At 44.5% G+C, this 18,471-nt stretch overlaps 1 protein-coding gene across 3 annotated transcripts in view; it reads right to left on the bottom strand.

Annotated features, from left to right (window-relative positions):
- Positions 1-18,471, bottom strand: part of ADAMTSL3 (ADAMTS like 3) — a 293,413-nt gene that overhangs the window by 112,336 nt on the left and 162,606 nt on the right. For all 3 annotated transcript variants that reach the window (XM_050966620.1, XM_050966618.1, XM_050966619.1), the window contains exon 7: positions 12,829-12,955. In XM_050966620.1, the coding sequence (XP_050822577.1) occupies positions 12,829-12,955 (127 nt within the window). The remainder of the gene's footprint in view (positions 1-12,828; positions 12,956-18,471) is intronic.

Raw genomic sequence — 18,471 nt, 5'->3', positions numbered from 1 at the left:
AACCTTAAGACTGGAGCACAGAAAGGGTAGCATGACACAGTGCAGTAAAGCTGCTCGATTTAAGTTGGTCCAGCCCAATATAGTTAAAAATTAAGTACATTGTGAGTGGAAAAGTGAATTCACTAAAGGTTTGTCTACAGGGGAAGCTAGTGTTGTAAATTTAAAGCACAACAGCTATTTGGCACTATCTGCCTATGTGGACATTCGTATTCCACACTAAAAATGCCTCTGGGCCATTGAGCCTAGTCCACTTTAAAGTGTATTAAGCTAAACTGCAAAAAGGCTCTCTTAGTGCAGAATAAGAGAATGTTCACATGGGGAGTTCATGAGTAGCTATTGGACTTTAAAATCACAACCTAGCTTTTTCACACTAACTTTCTGTGCAGACATGCCTTAATATTGAAACATATGCGGCAAGTTTTATAAAATAAAAAGGATAATGAATCATTAGGGAGATAAAAAAGCAGCTTAGACTGCTGCCACTCAACACAATGAAATATCAGTTGCTGACACTTATTTTAAGCTAATGTCTGGGTACGTCTACAGTATGAAATTAATTCTTACTTATTTTATTTGAATTTTTGGAAGCAATTTTATACATTCGGTGTTGTGTTTCCCCACTAAAGTGCGTGAATTCGGCAGAGTGCATCCACAGTACCCAGGCTAGCATCGTTTTTCGGCCATCGTGAACAGAGCCGCAGCACTTCTGCCGCTTTTTCTAAGTTGTCTGTCCTGGGCTCCATGGAAACTACAGAAGGCAGCAAGTCCCTGCCGTTTTTTAGCCATTGTGAACAGAGAGATTCTGCCACAAACTCTGCTCTCCCGCTCTTGCAGCTCTAATGAGCTTCCTTACTCCATGAAAGCTACAGAAGACAACCACTTACCGCCTTTTATAGGCCATCTTGAACCGAACAGCTCATTTCAAGCCCTTTTTCCAGGATTACCCATGCAGGCGCCATAGCGCGGCAAGCATGGAGCCCGCTCTGATCTCCGCTGCAGTTTTGACCATTGTAAATACCTCGCGCATTATCCAGCACTATGTGCAGTACCTGCAAAACCAGGCGAGGAAGCGACGACAATGCAATTACTATACTGATGAGGACATGAACACAGACATTCCTAGAAGCACGGCATGTGGTGATTGGGAGATCATGGTGGCATTGGGCCTGGTTCATGCCGTGGAACGCCAATTCTGGGCCCAGGAAACAAGCACAAACTGGTGGGACCGCATAGTGTTGCGGGTCTGGGATGATTCCCAGTGGCTGTGAAACCTTCGTATGCATAGGGTCACGTTCATGGAACTTTGTGACTTGCTGTCCCCGGCCCCGAAGCACAGGGACACCAAAATGAGAACAGCTCTCACAGCTGAGAAGTGAGTGGCCATAGCACTGTGGAGGCTTGCAATGCCCGACAGCTACTGGTCAATTGGGAATCAGTTTGGAGTGGGCAAATCTACTGTGGGGGCTGCAGTGCTGCAAGTAGCCAACGCAATCATTGGCCAGCTGCTATCAAGGGTAGTGACTCTGGGAAATGTGCAGACCATTGTGGATGGCTTTAATGTGCTGGGGTTCCTTAACTGTAGGAGAGCGATAGATGGAACGCATATCCCTATCTTGGCTCTGGCACACCGGGGCAGCCAGTACATAAACTGCAAGGTGTACTTTTCCATGGTGCTGCAAGCATTGGTGGATCACAAGGGATGTTTCACCGACATCAGCGTGGGATGGCTGGGAAAGGTGCATGACGCTCATATCTTCAGGAACTCTGGTCTGTTTGAACAGCTGCAGGAAGGGCCTTACTTCCCAGACCAAAAAATTACTCTTGGGAATGTTGAAATGCCTATAGTTATCCTCGGAGACCCAGCCTACTCCTTAATGCCATGGCTCATGAAGCCATACACAGGCACCCTGGACTGTAGTAAGGAGCCGTTCAACTATAGGCTGAGCAAGCGCAGAATGGTGGTAGAATGTGCATTTAGACGTTTGAAAGTGCGCTGGCGCAGTTTACTGACTCAGTTAGATCTCAGCATAACCAATATTTGAATTGTAATTGCTGCTTGTTGTGTGTTCCACAATCTCTGTGAGAGTAGGGTGGAGACATTTATGGCGGGGTGGGAGGTTGAGGCAACTCGCCTGGTGGCCAGTTTCACACAGCCAGACAACAGGGCGATTAGAAGAGCGCAGCAGGGCGCGCTGAGCATCAGAGAAGCTTTGAAAGCCAGTTTCATGATTGGCCAGGGTACAGTGTGACAGTTGTGTTTTTTTCTCTTGAAGTTACCTGCCCCCCCATATATATATATATATATATATATATATATACATACATATATATACATATATATATGAGAAAGGAAATAAAGTCTAAATTGTTTAAAAACTGTTCTTTATTATTTGTTGCACAACACTTTGAGACAAATCAGAAGGCACATGGGGGAGGGGTTGGGGGGGTGGAGGAGGAGGGAAGGGCAAGTCAAGAAACCATATCAAAAAGTTCACATATGCCAGCTTTCTGCTGCTTGGGCAATCCCCTGGGGTTGCGTGTGTGGGTCCCCATAGCCTCCCCCCTCATGTTCTTGGGCACCTGGGTGAGGAGGCTATGGAGCTTGGGAAGGAGGGAGGGCGGTTATACAGGGGCTGCGGCGGCAATCTGTAGTCTTGCTGCCTTTTCTGCATTAGATCCGCCATACGGTGAAGCATGTCAGTTTGCTCCCCCATGAGCTTGACCATAGCTTCCTGCCTGCTCTCATCACGCACGTACCTCCTCTGTTCATGTTCCTGTAATGCTTTACGGAACTCCGCAATTGTTTGCCTCCACGCATTCAGCTGGGTCCTATCAGTGCGGGCAGGGCCAGCTCTGGCTTTTTTGCTGCCTCAAGCAAAAAAAAGGGGGGGCGGGGCCACCGGAGCAGCAAAGAAGAGGGAAAAAAAAAGACGTGGCTGGAGCAGCAAAGCGGGGGGAGGGAGAAACACATCGCGGCTCCCATTGGCCTGGATCAATGAACCACGGCCAGTGGGAGCCGCGATCAGCCTAACCTGCGGATGTGGCAGGTAAACAAACCAGCCTGGCCCAACAAGGGCTTTCCCTACACAAGCGGTGTCCCAAGTTTGTGAAACACTGTCCTATGCTATAAAAACACCTGCAATTATTCCCTGTAACTACAGTATGAAGGTAAAGATAACCCACTTCACAGTATCACTGCCAGTTATGTCAATCAACAAGCAATTTATAGCCAGGCTCTAGCCAGTGACCAGTGCGCACATCACTAGCCCACGTTATTGTGTGCTTATTACTGTTACTGTCATCATTTCACTTTCACGTTGCATCTTGTCTTAAATTAGATAGAAAGCTCACTGGGGCAGGGGCCCAATCATCCTATGTGTTTGTACAGAGCCTCACACATTAAGGGTGCCTGAGCCTGACTGAGGCCTTTGGGTGCTACTATACTAATAATAATTAACAGAAGAAGATAGTCTAACGAAAATATTACATTGCTGTGCATTCACGGCCAACACCACTTGGGACCTTGGTGTGACATGTTGGGGCACCATTATCTTAACCAAAATCAAAACCAAAGATGAGTAAAAAAATGGTCCCTTTGTGGCAGGGTTTAATCCAGTTGCCCTAACCTAAATTAATAGTTGTGTAAGAGCTTCCTATCAGCTCCCATTGCAAAAAAATACACTAGCCCCCAATACTTTCCTAACAACTTTCTCTTGATACAAGCTGTTGCTGGGCACTATCCAACTTGTTATCAGTCCTGGCGCTCACCCCTGTATTCTAAGTGATGCCCTAGCTTGGATCACACTTTCCTTTGCAGGGGCAGTGAGGCCATTACATTAGCAGAGCAAGTTACATGATGCCTTCTGCACTGTTCTGATTGTGTCTGATTACCACTCGAGTACATGACATGTCTTTACAGAGGCAAGCTGGACAAATATAGAAGTGTTTGCTTCCCCTCATTGACTTACTTTCTAGACTATACCCTGTTCAGCTCACTTACATGAGTAGTGCCACTGACTTATGTGGGACTACTCACAAGAACCAGCTATGATTTGGCCCTTTATTTTCAGTTCAAGAAATGAATCAGATATCCAGCATAAGCAGACAACTTTTGGTGTAGCTCTTAATTCAAAGACAGGTTATTATTCAGTACTCTTTTTTATTGCTATTTTTAAATGTTTGATAATCACCCATCGGTGCAGTATTATAAATGATACAGGAATAAAGACCACTGATCTGAATGAAAATGAATTATATTATTATGATATAGCCTTCACATTGAGATTATTCATTATTATTATTAAAAGCTGATCTACGAACAGAATATACAGCATAATTCATACTCAAATAACAGAAAACAGTGGGTCTATATAGCATTCTTGCTTCCTTGTATTCTGTGGCAAGGAACTAGCTTGGTATGTGAGCTCAGGCTCTGAGCCTGCAATGAACTCTGCATAGGTAGATCCTTGAACCCATGGTAATTTAATTGACAGAGGGGTCTGCTTGCACTGACCTCATTGCTTAAGACTACAAATGAAATTACTTATTATATGCTAAGTTTCTGTACGATACAACACAGAGACACATTTAAAAACAAGGACAGACACTGTTGAGTTTGAGATCAAGTTTTGTTTTAGATCTATCAGAAGTATCATCTGCCTCTTTTATAGGGAATTTTAGCTTAGGAATAAGAATTTTTTCGAGTTAAAATTTGGAACAGAACAACTCAGGCTGCCACTTAAATCAACAAAACTCTTATACTGATTTTTATGAATAAAGACATACAATTAGCAGCCTGTCAGGCAAATGGATCTCAGGGAAATGAAATGTACAATACACAATGGGACAGCCAATGTCCATAAACCAGAGTTTTCCTACACAAGCCAAGACAGATCAGGAAAGCAAGCAAGTCTCGTAAGTCCAAGAGTAATTCCAAACCAACCAACCAAACTAACTCCCATGAAGAGAAAGTAGTAGACTGTTCTTCCTTCACAGAACTATGGGCAGGGCTGGTGCAAGGAATTTTCACACCCTAGGAGCAACTTCCACCTTGAGCCCCCACCCCAGCCCTGCAGCAGCTCCCTGCCCGCCCCCGCCCTGAGTCAACCCCCCCCACCACAGCAGCTCCCCCCCGGAAGCTGTGCAGCAACTCCCCACCCCAGCTCACCTCTGCTCTGCGTCCTCCCCTAGCACACTGCCCCCGCTCTAATTCTCCCACCTCCCAGGTTTGTGGCGTCAAACAGCTGATTGGCGCCGCAAGCCTGGGAGGCGGGAGAATTAAAGCGGGGGCAGTATGCTCGGGGAGGATGCGGAGCAGAGGTGAGGAGCCCTGTGGCAGCTCCCCCCACTCCCCTGAGTCACCCCCGCAGCAGCTCCCCACCCCGCAGCCCAGGGAGCTGTGCGGCATCTCCCCACCCCAGCTCACCTCTGCTCCGCGTCATCCCCGAGCCGCCCCTGCTCTAATTCTCCTCCCACGCTTGCGGCACCAAACAGCTGACTGGCGTTGCAAGCCTAGGAGGCAGGAGAAGTGGAGCAGCAAGTGCGCGGTGGAACCCCCGGGCTGTCGGCAGCGGCTCAGACTCCCTCTCCCTCCCAGCGCAGCGGCCGCTTGAAATACTTTAAAAAAATTATGGGGTGCCGCTTTTTGGTGCCCCCAAATCTTGGCGGCCTAGGCAATCGCCTAGTTGGCCTAAATGGTAGCACCGGCCCTGACTATGGGTGTTTAGAAAAGACCGCATGGATTTCACTCTGTAGAATTACTGGTTCATTCTCCTTTTGGGGAGGGAATAAAGAAGAGAAGAAAACAGCTCATGCATTATATATAATGAACAAGCCTTACATTCTAAAATGAGTTACTTACACACACACACACACACACACACACACACACACACACACACACACACACACACACTTCTTCAGTCAACCATTTACAGAAACACAAAGTTCCTCTGCATAATAGATTACATAATAAGAGCTGGTCAAATAGTATTGAACATTTTTTGTGAGCTACTAAGTGAAATACATAATGAATTCTGGAGCACAATGTTTCCAAGCAAATTATTTATTTTGTATGAGTCAAGAACTCAAAAGTTAGGAAATGCCAGAATTAATGTTTTCCTAATTTGCCCCACCCTTGAGATTATGCATCATGATATTGTGTTTACTTACATTATCACATACTATTCCCCCCTCCAAGTTCCCTTCTTCATTCAGTGCACACAATCGACAGTGCTCACTTACTTTCGTTTATTCCTCATTGTTCCATGTCTTATTTGCTGTACACTAATCAAACCTGCTCTGAAGGAACTCCCTAGAAGGAAATTGATACTTCTGGCATTTTGTAACGTTTGAGTGCTTGAATTTGCAACCTAATTATGCTCCTATAACACAGTTTTTGGATGTTTAATTTCCTAGGTTTTTAAAAAAGCAAACTGAAAAAAAATCCACACCCATGAAAAAGACCAATGAACCCCCCCCCCAATGAAAAACAAATCAGGGACTGTGAAATCTGGTCTCCCCCCATGAAATCTGGTCTTTTGAGTGCTTTTACCCTATCTATACAGATTTAATGGGGGCAGATCAGTGTTTCTCAAATTGGGGGTCCTGACCCAAAAGGGAGTTGCGGGGGGTAACAAGGTTCTTTTGGGGGGGTGGTATTGCCACCCTTACTTCTGCACTGCTTTCAGAGCTAGGAAGTCGGAGACTGGCAGCTATTGGCCAGGCGTCCAGCTCCTAAGGCAGCTCCCCACCAGCAGCACCACAGAAATAAGTGTGGCAATACCATGCCACTGTCACTTCTGCGCTGCTGCTTTCAGAGCTGGGCGGCCAGAGAGAGGCAGCTGCTGGCCAAGGGCCCAACTCTGCAGACAGCAATGAAGAAGTAAGAGTGGCAATACCATACCATGCCATCCTTACTTCTGTGCAGGTGCTGATGGCATCTCTGCCTTCAGAGCTGGGCTCCTGGCCAGCAGCCACCGCTCTCCAGCTCATAAGGCAGCGCCACTGGCAGCAGCACAGAAGTAAGGGTAGCAGTACAACAACCTTCCCTACAACAACCTTGTGACACCCTCCCCCAACTCCTTTTCGGGTAAGGACTCCTACAATTACAACACCATGAAGTTTCAGATTTAAATAGCTGAAATCATGAAATTTACAAATTTTAAAACCCTATGACCATGAAATTGACAAAAATGGACCGTGAATTTGGCAGGGCACTAATTATGTGGCATCATATTGATATCCATGTGGGTCATCAGAAGGGTGTAATCTTTAGATCCATTGCACAGACTTCAGCCTTTTAAGGAGTAACTAATAGCAGGACTGTGATAGGCCACCATGCTCCATGTGGAACAGCATGGGGGATGAGATACTTTGCCAGAGGGTTTCACAGATATCTGCTGACAGAAGAGGAATGGTGAGACTTAGGAATCTTCCATTCCAAGCTCTGGAGGGAAGTGCGCTCTAGTGTGCACGGCCTCTTCTGGCCATTTCCTCTAAGCTTAACTCCTTCTGCCTCCTCCTCTTTCCTGACCCAGTCCTGTCTCTTCCTCACACCTGTCTCTTTGTCCCAAGTCCTCTTGCTGATCCAGTCCCAGTCTCCACTCCTCTAGCATCTCATCCCAGTACTAGTCTCTTTACCCAGCTCGTTCTATTCTTCCCCTCCAGGCTCACTATCTGATTCCTAGTTTCTCCCCCTTGCCACACCCAGCCCAGGTCTCCTTGTCCAGCCATTCCCAGTTTTTTCCTTCCAACTCTTTGTCCAATCTGTCTCTCCCCTCCCCACCACTGGCTTACAGTCCTGGTCTCTATCCCCAGACTCCTTATCCAATCTCAGTCTCTGTAGTTCCTTTTCCCAGGCTCTTTGCCCAGCTGCTCACAGGCCTCCCCAGCTCCTTGTCAGATCTCTCTCTCCCGCTACACTCCTGGCCCCGTTCTTCCTATTAGTTCATAGTCCCAGTCTCCTTGCCCACCCAGCCCCAATCTGCCCCTCTCTCCCCAGCTCTGCATTCAGTTTCATTGTTCTCCCCACAACAAACCAACTGGGTCCCAGTCGGCCAATATTTCCCTCATAGGCTCCCAGTCTTTCCTCTTCCTCCAGCACCCAGGACGAGTTTCTCTCTTCCTTCTCCCATCCCAGTTTTACTAGACTCTTTGTCCCACTCTACTCCTTTCCCTCTCTCCAGTCTGGCTTTTGTCCCATGGCGGGGGTCATTAAGAGTACAGCAGAGACAGGCTTTCTGCTCTCAAGTCCAGTGCTCAGCTCCACCCTGTCCTGGAGCACCTGGCAGCAGCAATTACAGAGAAAATCCTTCTGATCCACTGCAGCCTTGGGCTGGAGCATGCTAAGGCGCTCTGTGGGACTGGTGCATACACAGAGGGGTCAGCACTAGCAGCTGTGTTAGGTGGACCATGCTACTGAAAATCAAAGAATTCTCCACTGGGCATGTGCAAGCTGCAATTTTTCAATGGTTTGTAAACAGGGCCATCCCTAGCTATTCTGAGGGCATACGCAGCCCCCTGTGGGGGGGCAGGAGGGAACTGCCCCCCAGCACTCACCAGCAGTGCAGCTGGGGCTGGGTTGCTGAACTTCCCACTGCCAGTGAGTGCAGGTCTGGTCCTGCTTCAGTCCTCAGGGGAGTGGGGGCAGGACTGAAGCAGAGCAGGGGTGGGAAGAGACGGGGCTGGAGCGGAGCAGGGGCAAGGGCTATGGGGAAGAAGTGGGGCAGATGCTGGAGTATCATGCAGCTGTGTAGGGCACAAGGAAATCTGGTGTGCCACATTTCCTGGTGCCCTATGCAGCTGCGTACTTTGTGTATGGGTAGGGACGGCCCTGCTTGTAAATTTGCCAAATTTGGGCACTTTTTCAAAGTGGTGGGAAAAGGGATCCCTGATGCAAAGGCCCCTCTCTCTAACTTATGTAAAGTCTCTGCTTCAAAGCATGGAGGAACTAGAGCATTTCAAAGACATCTTGGATGGAAAATTTCAGCCCTAATGGTCAAAGTTTGGCAAAGTTATAAACAACCAAAAACAAGGTCTTATGATGGGAAGTATCAGGCAACCTTAATATTAGGTGGTACCTACCACTCCTACCTACCTATATTATGATCAAATTTAAATTAGTTTTATGATTAAATAAATTATGTTTTGGGATGAAATTGTAAAGTGACAAGTAGTGACCAATGGTAAATTACACAGACAGTAAGAAATAATAAATAATGAGAAAATTAAATTAAAATAGTTTGCATCTAAAATCTTTTGTATAAAGTGTTCAGTGAAAAAATGACAAAAATAAAAAATCTGCAGCTAGCAAAGACTTTTCATGAACTGAGTAAGGCCAGATTTCATTAACTCCACATTTCAAATTCCATTTCCTGCTAGTGTCAGATCCAACATATCTAGAGACTTATTTTTCTCTTAAATTTTAATACCAATCCTTTTTTTCAAAATGTCATTTAAATATTGTCTCCGGATAAATGTCTCCTTTTTCCATAATAAAGCCTTTGGCTCTCGTTCTCTCCCGAAATCTTTAATCTGCTTCACTGTATAATGGATTTTACATCTCATTCACAACCTTGTATGCCCTGTCTTTAATAGAGATACATCAGCATGCCAGTGCCGTGCATCTCAACACTAACCCCACAACATTCCTAGATACAAACACTCTCTTGGCAAAGTTTTCTTAAGGGCTTCACTTATTATGTATACCTTTACTGATACACTATCACAAAAGAAACATGGCTTCATTTCCACATTTCATTCACGCAAAGGATGATTATATGGAACTATTTCCATATGGTATGTGAACAATCAAAGCCAAAAAAACGTTTTAAGTCTGCTAGTATCACAGCAATAACACCAAGGCAAGAGTGACACGCGTGTGTGTTGTGTTGCTTATGTGTCTGATATATTCATTTTTATAACCAAACCTACCACAATGAAATATAAAATTTAGGAGAGAGAAAACTAAGCCAAAGAGAAAAGCTTTTGTTTGTGTGCTGCTCTCAAATCAAATCCTTCTTAAGAAACTGTCACAGCAGAACAGAGAAAACAATCAACTATGAGTCTAATCGAAAGATGTCAAAGACAATGGAGGAGTCTTTCCACTGACTTCATAAGGACTTTAGATCAGGCCCTCAATCCTTAGCCATGCTGTAAGATCACAAGAACTGAACTAGTATTTACTTGGACCATTTGCCAACTGTCTTACCACTACAGTTCCAAAAACCTGGAGTTCTGCTCCTATTTACAAACTCTTTCTATTATTATTACTAAATATACCCTGAAACTACACTTCAATTGTCACACACTGGCCACATTCCTCGGTCTGACAAATTTACTGTGTGCTACAGAGGTGGCACAAAGTGCATTTAAACCACCTGGGTTTTACCCCTAGACAATTCTCATTGTGTAGGGGAATCTCTGCTGGTTTAAATGTGGTGTGGCCACCTCCTACGCCAGCTGTCGTCCATCCATGGCATAATGGCAGGAGATAACACAGAGGCAGGCATGTTGTGCACAAGGCTGGAGTGGGAGGGGGCATGGTGAAACAGAGATCCATTACACCTGATCTCCCATTACAGAGCTTATGCCAGCAGCATAGAGTAGGCCTCCTGCCACTCTGACTTCCACTGGGGCTAAGAGGCTGGGGGTAAGGAAGCCGCAGCCTACACCTTATGGTTACCACTGTTCACTATGTCAGAGCTGTGCTTGGATGCAGCAGAGAATCAAAAATAGACTTTACTTAGACATGTTGGGCCACATTCTATTCTCAGTTACATCCACTGCAAACTCTGTGGAAGTGTATGGAGTGGGAGAGGTACAACTGAAAATAAAGTTCGGCCATGCATAAAGAGGCCATATGTCCTGATTTTTCATATGATGTCCAGATGTCCCAAGAACTTGTTTGGGGACACCTGAAATGTCCTGTTTTGATTACATAAAAAACATTTGGTTTTGTAATAATTACAATTCTTCTTCCTGCTAAATTGAATAGAATTTGCTCTGTTTATTGGGGGCAGTCTACTGAAATGCGTATGTGTAGAGTGAAGAGAACAGTCAAGTGAGCTGCTGTTTTGCTCGACATGAACGTTAATCACACCTTTTCAATGTTTTATGATGAACACATTCAGAATACTAAATTACTCGATAAAATCCTCCACTCCAAGAAATATGCCTTTGTCACTACTGAGTTAGAAGGTAGCACTAGCAACACTAGTTCAAATCAAATAAATTATATGCTTCTGTCTTCTAGAAAAGAATTTCTTGACCCTAAAAAGTATTGCAACAAACATGTCCCTTTTTAAAAATGTGGTTACATTAGTTATACATAACTATCAAACAACAAGAAATATAAATTCCAGTGTTGGGGAAGCTCTGGCATGACATTTTACAGCCCAGTCTACGTCATCCCAATGTAATGTAACGTGCATCACCAAGACAAACTGTAATGTATTTCAAATTCCATTCACATTTAAACAAAATGTAATATACAAGTTATAACACAGAAACAGCATGAAAATATTTAGAGATACTGCAACAGGTATTACATATGACTTTATGTACAACTCTTCCCAAATCTTATTGATAGTGAATGGCTCAGAGACTGAATTACAACGATTAACCCTGAAGTGATACAATTGGTGCAGCCCTCCAAGATGGGCAGTTACTCCACTCTTGATCATTGCTAAAATGTCTGTTCATACTTTCACTGATCTCTCTGGCTTCTGAGGGGCTAGACTATCACTCTGCCCTATGCGGCTCTGCAGGGGAGTAAGGAGCCAATAGGGCTCCATTCCACTGCATTGGAACAGGATTTATCCACATTGTGAGTCCGAGAACAGTTGGGGGAGAACAGGCTCCACACAGTTGCTACTCACCCACTGTGAGCAAGTGGGAAGGGAGGAGGTGAGGATGGAGGCAGAGAGGGAGTCGTGAGGGTTGGGGAGCCAGCAAAGCCACAGCTCTGTCCACCCAAACACCCACTAGCAGAGCCAACTGAACAAGAGAAGCACAATATGAGCTGTGGAGAAACAGTCAAGGGGGTACCTGAGTCGCAAATCTTTCCTGTGGCTCCACAACTACATGCCACCCTCTACTCAATTCTAACCAAAAGGGCCCAATTCTGCCTCCTTCTCACTCTGGAAAGTACCTTAACCCATGAATAGTGTTACTGAGGTTGACAGAACTACTGATGGAGTAAGGTACTATTCACCATGAGTAAAGGTGGCAGAATCTGCCACAAAATGCACAGATTGACTCAAACACACAACGAGCAGGCACAATCTTAATGTGTCTTTAAACCTTGTGTGTCCTAATTCCTTAAACTTTGTATGCCCTGCACCATGCAAGTAGTTAACTTGCCTCTGAACCACAATTGTCTTAGAAGCTTAAAAAAAGGAGTAGAGTTAACTTAAAAACCAGGCATTTTCAACCACATGCAACAATTTCCATAAGACCGTCCATAAGATGTTTCCATGATTTGAAAATGTTGCCACAGTGTCACATATATTGCAACATGAGGATACCCTATAAAATGAGATGCATATCTTGATCGTTATTCCTGATAGAATAAATTGAATTGCTCTTTTTTTTTTTTAAAGGAGGAAAAAAAGCATCTCTCAAATTCTTTCCTAGCTATACTCTAATGTGTGGTATCCCTCATGGAATTTCAATAGACTAATCTAGCACAGACTTTATAATAAGTAGCTTTGGATAACTGCAAACAAGTATATAGTGAAAAGGTCAGACTCTGCAATAGGTTGTGTTAATAGTTAAGCAGAAAACATAGTCAAGGATAAATCAACATAGGATCAATTTGCAACCTACTTTTTTCTGGTGAAACATGTGCCTTAGCTTGTCCCCTCACAAGCCTGCATGTTGAACCATCTCCTGCACAGATTCCACAGTTGTCTTCCTTGGCATTACTCCCAAGTTGTCGATCACAGCCTACTGCCTGCCAACATCAACACCACAGTCAGAAGGAGGGCAAAGCTATAGTAGACATGCTCAGGTTTCTGGAATTTTATTTATTATGTTATCCTTTTGATTTTATGAGCTGGCCTCATTCTTTCACAGCATAACTTGCTTTTCAAATTTAAGCTACATAGGGTCTTAAAAGCAATTTCTATGATTTTAATGATGAGCTACAACAATCAAATACATTAAGATATTCAAACATAGAAATACAGGAGTCACTTTCCCACTATTTTTCCAAATGTATAAAGCTGGGTGTTGTTCACTACATTATACAAAGGTCAACTATCAGGGGGGTAGTCGTGTTAGTCTGGATCTGTAAAAGCAGCAAAGAGTCCTGTGGCACCTTATAGACTAACAGACGTATTGGAGCATGAGCTTTCGTGGGTGAATACCCACTTCGTCGTGAAGTGGGTAATCACCCACGAAAGCTCATGCTCCAATACGTCTGTTAGTCTATAAGGTGCCACAGGACTCTTTGCTGCTTTTAAAGGTCAGCTGTTACTTTGTTATTTGGAATTTGTCTGTCATCACCTGCTAAATTCAGTCTGAGAGAACAAAAGCATTTGAACAACCAAAGCTAAATATTAAAGCATCACATTGGTTTTAGATCCATAGTTAAGAAACTCTTGGCAGTTTTCATGATCTAATATCTTTGTTTTTCAAAATTTAACTGATATGGGCCCAGATCACCAGATAAGCTTTTTTTTTCCAGTTAGTTAGTTCACATCAGTTACTTTGGATTTAGAAAACCCTAAAGATTTTAATTCTGTTTTATTTGAGTTTATTTTGTGTACTCCTGTCTCCAAACTAAACTTCTTAATGCTGATGCAAATTCTACCTATGGAAAAAGAATCTTCAGAAAAGCGAAGTGTTAAGTAGGCTCTTTGAAAAAATGTTAAATGAAAACCCTTCAAACTATAAAGCACAGATATGTTATATCTGTCCATTTGTATTTGAATCAGTTTCTTCATAAGAAATATAGGGCTCAGGAGGGAAAACAGTTTAAGAGCAGTACGCAGAATTTATTAAAAATGTCTATTTGTTAAAAGGGAGATCAATATTTTGTCCCACATATTTTTCACCTGAGCTTTTGTACCAAGATATGTGCAGGTGGCATCAAATATTGAGTAACATGGTAAGTACTATCTTGTAGCCTGAAGCCTGCCTTGTACGACAAGCTGCTCTAAGCAAATACCCCCCAAAGGTGCAGCTAATCCATTATGGAGAGAAAATCTTTACAAACTCAGAAGTGACAATCAGTGAAAAATGCCATAGAAACTCACAACTTACAGCCGAGTTAAAACTGTGAAATTGGCCCATACGTTCCCCTTGCCATATAAAAATGCATGGAAGGGGCAAGGTTAGCTGCCAAGAAATGACATATGCTTTCCTTGGAGAATTAGGGATGCAGTCAGCACACAAAAGGCAGAGTCCTACAATTTCTGTGTAAGCCAGAGATCCAGGGACACAGAAGGCCCAAATCATGCAGACAGGTGCTGGAACTAGGAGTCCTGCCACACCTCCTGGCTTGACGTGGTTTCCATCAAATACATGATTTCAGGACCAGCGCCAGGGTTTCTTGCGCCCTAGGCGCACGGCCATTTAGCTGCCCCCCGCGCTGATCCCGCGGCTCCGGTGGAGCTGCTGCAGGCATTCCTGAGAAGGGTCCGTTGGTCCGTGGCTCCGGTGGAGCTGCCGCAGGCATGCCTGCGGGCGGTCCACCAGAGCCGTGGGAGCAGCCGACCGTCTGCAGGCATGACTGCGGCAGCTCCACCAGAGCCGTGGACCAACGGACCTTCCGCAGACATGCCTGCGGCAGGTCAAGCGGAGCCGCCTGCCGCCCCCCCCGGCAAAATGCCACCCCCTCAATAATCCTGGCGCCCTAGGCGATTGCCTAGGCTGCCTAAATGGTAGCGCCGGCCCTGCATGATTTACACTTTGGTTCAATGGCTCCCAGCACCCCCACAATACAAATTGTTCCAGCGCTCTGCAGGCAGATCCATAGCCAGACATGAAGAGATGGAGCTGCTCCATGTCTATGATTTTGCTCTCCCCTGTGCTACATGATAGAGAGGCAAATATAGCACATTCTGCTTGGTAGTTCAGAACTGGGTAATGTGTCACAACTTGCTGAGTGGCAGGAATCTAAAGGATGCAACCAAGGAACTCTCTTGGGCTAGCCAGCTTCTACCTTCCCCCAAAGGGCCATCGGGGAAACTATAGCCTCATGGCTAGATCCTGAGTGTTGGGGGACACAGTGGTTGCCTCACCACAAATTTGGACCCTTAGACTTTTGCTTTGAAGGAGACCACAAATATTTTATTAGATAGCTGGGTAACAGATGATATTTGAGATTCTGATTACTCAGCTGTGGTTTATTGCTTAAACCAAGCAGGCCTGTTTGGCATTGCTATATAATTAATGAGTAGCAGAATCAGCATTAACTTGCTTTTCAAGATCAAAAAACAAGTGAAAGATAAGATACAAGAAATAAGAGAGAAGGAGCGTTAAGGAAAAGGGAAAGGAAGCACTGTGAAAAAAGACAAAGAAGGAGAGTAGGGAGATGCAAGCTTCTCAGGACAATATCCATTAATTCAGCATTTTACTGTTAACAAAGAAACAATCAGTATTTCAGCTTTGTTATTCCTGTCTCCAGGAGACTTATCAGTCTGCTCTGAATCTGAAATCATCCACAACTGAAAGGAAGCAGCTCCAGAACTGGAACAAAATGATAGGAAAGCCAGAAGTTACTGGACTAGATTTTATCCTCAGAGTGGCTTGCAGTCCTCCTGAGACAAAGTACAGTCCCGCTGAAGTCAGTGGCAGAATTCCACCAATTCCAAGGAATCTGGATTTGCCCCATTGGCTTCAATGGACAGTACACACAATTAGCTGAGTTCTAAATTAAGGTGAATGGCAAAACTAGGGTTCAGTATGAAGGGCTCAATACTGTTCCTACTTAGGTCAGTGGGAGATTTACTATTACTTTCAGAGAGAGCTGAACACGTGGCAGAAAAACAAAAACAAAGCAAACCCTCAATTGATCTGCAACTACAGAGTGTTTATGACCTCTAAACAGTATGGAGCATGACACACTGCAATTTTGGGGGGCAACTCTTCAACTGATCAAGGCATTTTACTTATCATTCTATGGAATATATTCTCCTCTAGGTACATATGAAGCTGACTAGCAGAAAGAGGGTTATGAATATGCAAAAAAAGCAGACTTCCAAATGCCTGCTCCTTAGGCTCTGATCTTTGATTTCCTCATTAACTGCTTTAAGAAACAAATCTTGTTAATTTTTAACCCAAGGTCATATGGTTTCTGAATTAGTATTCTCCAGTTTAGACACTATTTTATACACTGTGATATCAAGATAGAAAGAAAAACTTAGTTTAGGTTTACCAGGACGGTGCTTACTTAAAAGGAAGTGGCTTTAGTATCATGGTAAGAATTGCTGCAGAATAATACATTTACAAGAGGAAACTCATTTTTTTCTGCAAGTATAAAGGGCTTGGGTGTGTGCTAACCTGAGAGGTTTAAACCGAGTATTAATTTAAAAAGGAAATAAGTGCCAATCTTGAGCAATTATGCACACGTCTGTGAGAGGGTGCAGAACAATTTAGACAATGTTGCCCATAAACAGTTTAACACATGAAAAGTTGTAGAAGATGACAAATGCTGCCAACATCATACTTCAGGACTGGGTTAAGGATTTAAAAGTCAGGTATAAGAATATAAAAGCCAGGACCTCAGATCTTATACCATTAATCTACCACCTGAGGTAAAGACCAGATGTAAAATTTTACAGAGACTAGGATGCTTTTATAAATTCCACTAAGTGCCCATCTGCATCTCTAGGTGCCTAAATATGTTTGAAAATCTGGCCCTTAGTCCCTTTGGAAATTTTACCTCAGGTCCATTAGCTCAGAGGTAGAATCAGACTCATAACTCTCAATACTTGGTCCAGCCACTAGTGTGTTAACATGTTACATTTGCATATACTTTATAAGGCAGAGAAGGGATATGTTCTTGAGAAGGAGGATGATCCAGTGGTCAGGGCACAGGGCTGCAACTTGGGTTCAATTCCCTCTCCACCACAGACTTCCTGTATGACTTTGGGCAAATCATTTAGTCTTTTGGGGTATATCTTCTTTGCTATATTGTGTCTCAGAATCTGGGCCAGTGGACTTGGCCTTATGGGCCATGGGCTGTAGGGCTAAAAATTGCAGTGTTTGGGCTTCTGCTAGAACCCAGCCTCTGAGACCCTCCGTCCTTGCGGGATATCAGAGTCCGGGCTCCACCATGATCCTGAATTTCTACACTGTAATTTTATAGCCCCGCAGCCCGAGCCCTGCGAGCCTGAGTCAACTGACCCAGGCCAGCTATGGGTCTTTTATCAGAAGTAGACTTACCCTTTGGGCTTCACTTCCTCATCTGTAAAATGGGATAACATTTCCCTACCTCACCGGTATGTTATGAGGATAAATACACTAAAGATTGTGAGACTCTGAGGTACTACAGTGATGGGGGCCATCAGGGCTTGATCAACCATTTGTGGGCCCACTACCAAACACATTTGTGGGCCACCATGGAGAGGCAAGGGCTGGGGGCAAGAGCACAGCGGGATAAAGGGGCAGGAGCAGTTCCCAGAGCGAGGCAGGGGTCAGGGGAAAAGCACAGTGGGACAAGGGTGGAGGTCAGTTCCTGGAGCAAGGCAGAGGCCAAGGGAAAGCACAATGGGAGGGTGGAGGGAGAGGATCTCCCCCCGCTCCCCTGGGGCAGCACGGAGCCAGTACCTACCTCTCTCCACGGGAGCTGGATCCTTGAGAGCCAGTTCTCTCTCGAGCTGAGCTGCAGCTCCTCCAGGTAGCAGCAGCTGCTCTTCCCATCACCCTGGCAGGGAGGCTGATTGCAGTTACTCCTGTAACCGGACTTTTAGTGTCCGGTCAGCAGTGCTACTCACAGATTACAGTTAAGCATACGTGTACATGTTTTGCTGGATCAAGGCCTTAATGAACATTGAATGCACAATAGGTCAATGTTTTCCAACGTGAATGCCTTAAGTTAGCCTCTTAGATCTGTATTTTGATACCTATATAGAGCTGGCCTGATTTTCAGAGTTGCTGAGCACGAACTAATCCCACTGAAGCCAATAGAAGCTGCAGGTTGCTTGGCATCTTTGAAAGTCAGGCCACTTCTACTTGAGTGACAAAATATGCATTGTGGAGCTAACTTTAGACAGGTTTGAAAATTGTGGCCAAGGATTTTATTGAAAAATGTCAAAAATCACTAATTTGGGATAAACATTTAAAACAGTTAGTGTTATATTTTGTTTCAGGAGAGAAATTCAGGTTGGAATCCAGCAATAGGCAATAATGAATTACTTTCCTCAGCTTGACATTCCATGTCAGCCAGCCAGAAAGGTCTGAAGATTTTAATGATTAAGGTATTTGTTAGGGTTAATCTACCCCATATTGTTGGCTATTTAC

The sequence above is a fragment of the Gopherus flavomarginatus genome, chromosome 9, assembly GCF_025201925.1.
Source record: "Gopherus flavomarginatus isolate rGopFla2 chromosome 9, rGopFla2.mat.asm, whole genome shotgun sequence".
Taxonomy (NCBI): domain Eukaryota; kingdom Metazoa; phylum Chordata; order Testudines; family Testudinidae; genus Gopherus; species Gopherus flavomarginatus.
This window is presented reverse-complemented; position numbering and strand designations above follow the sequence as displayed.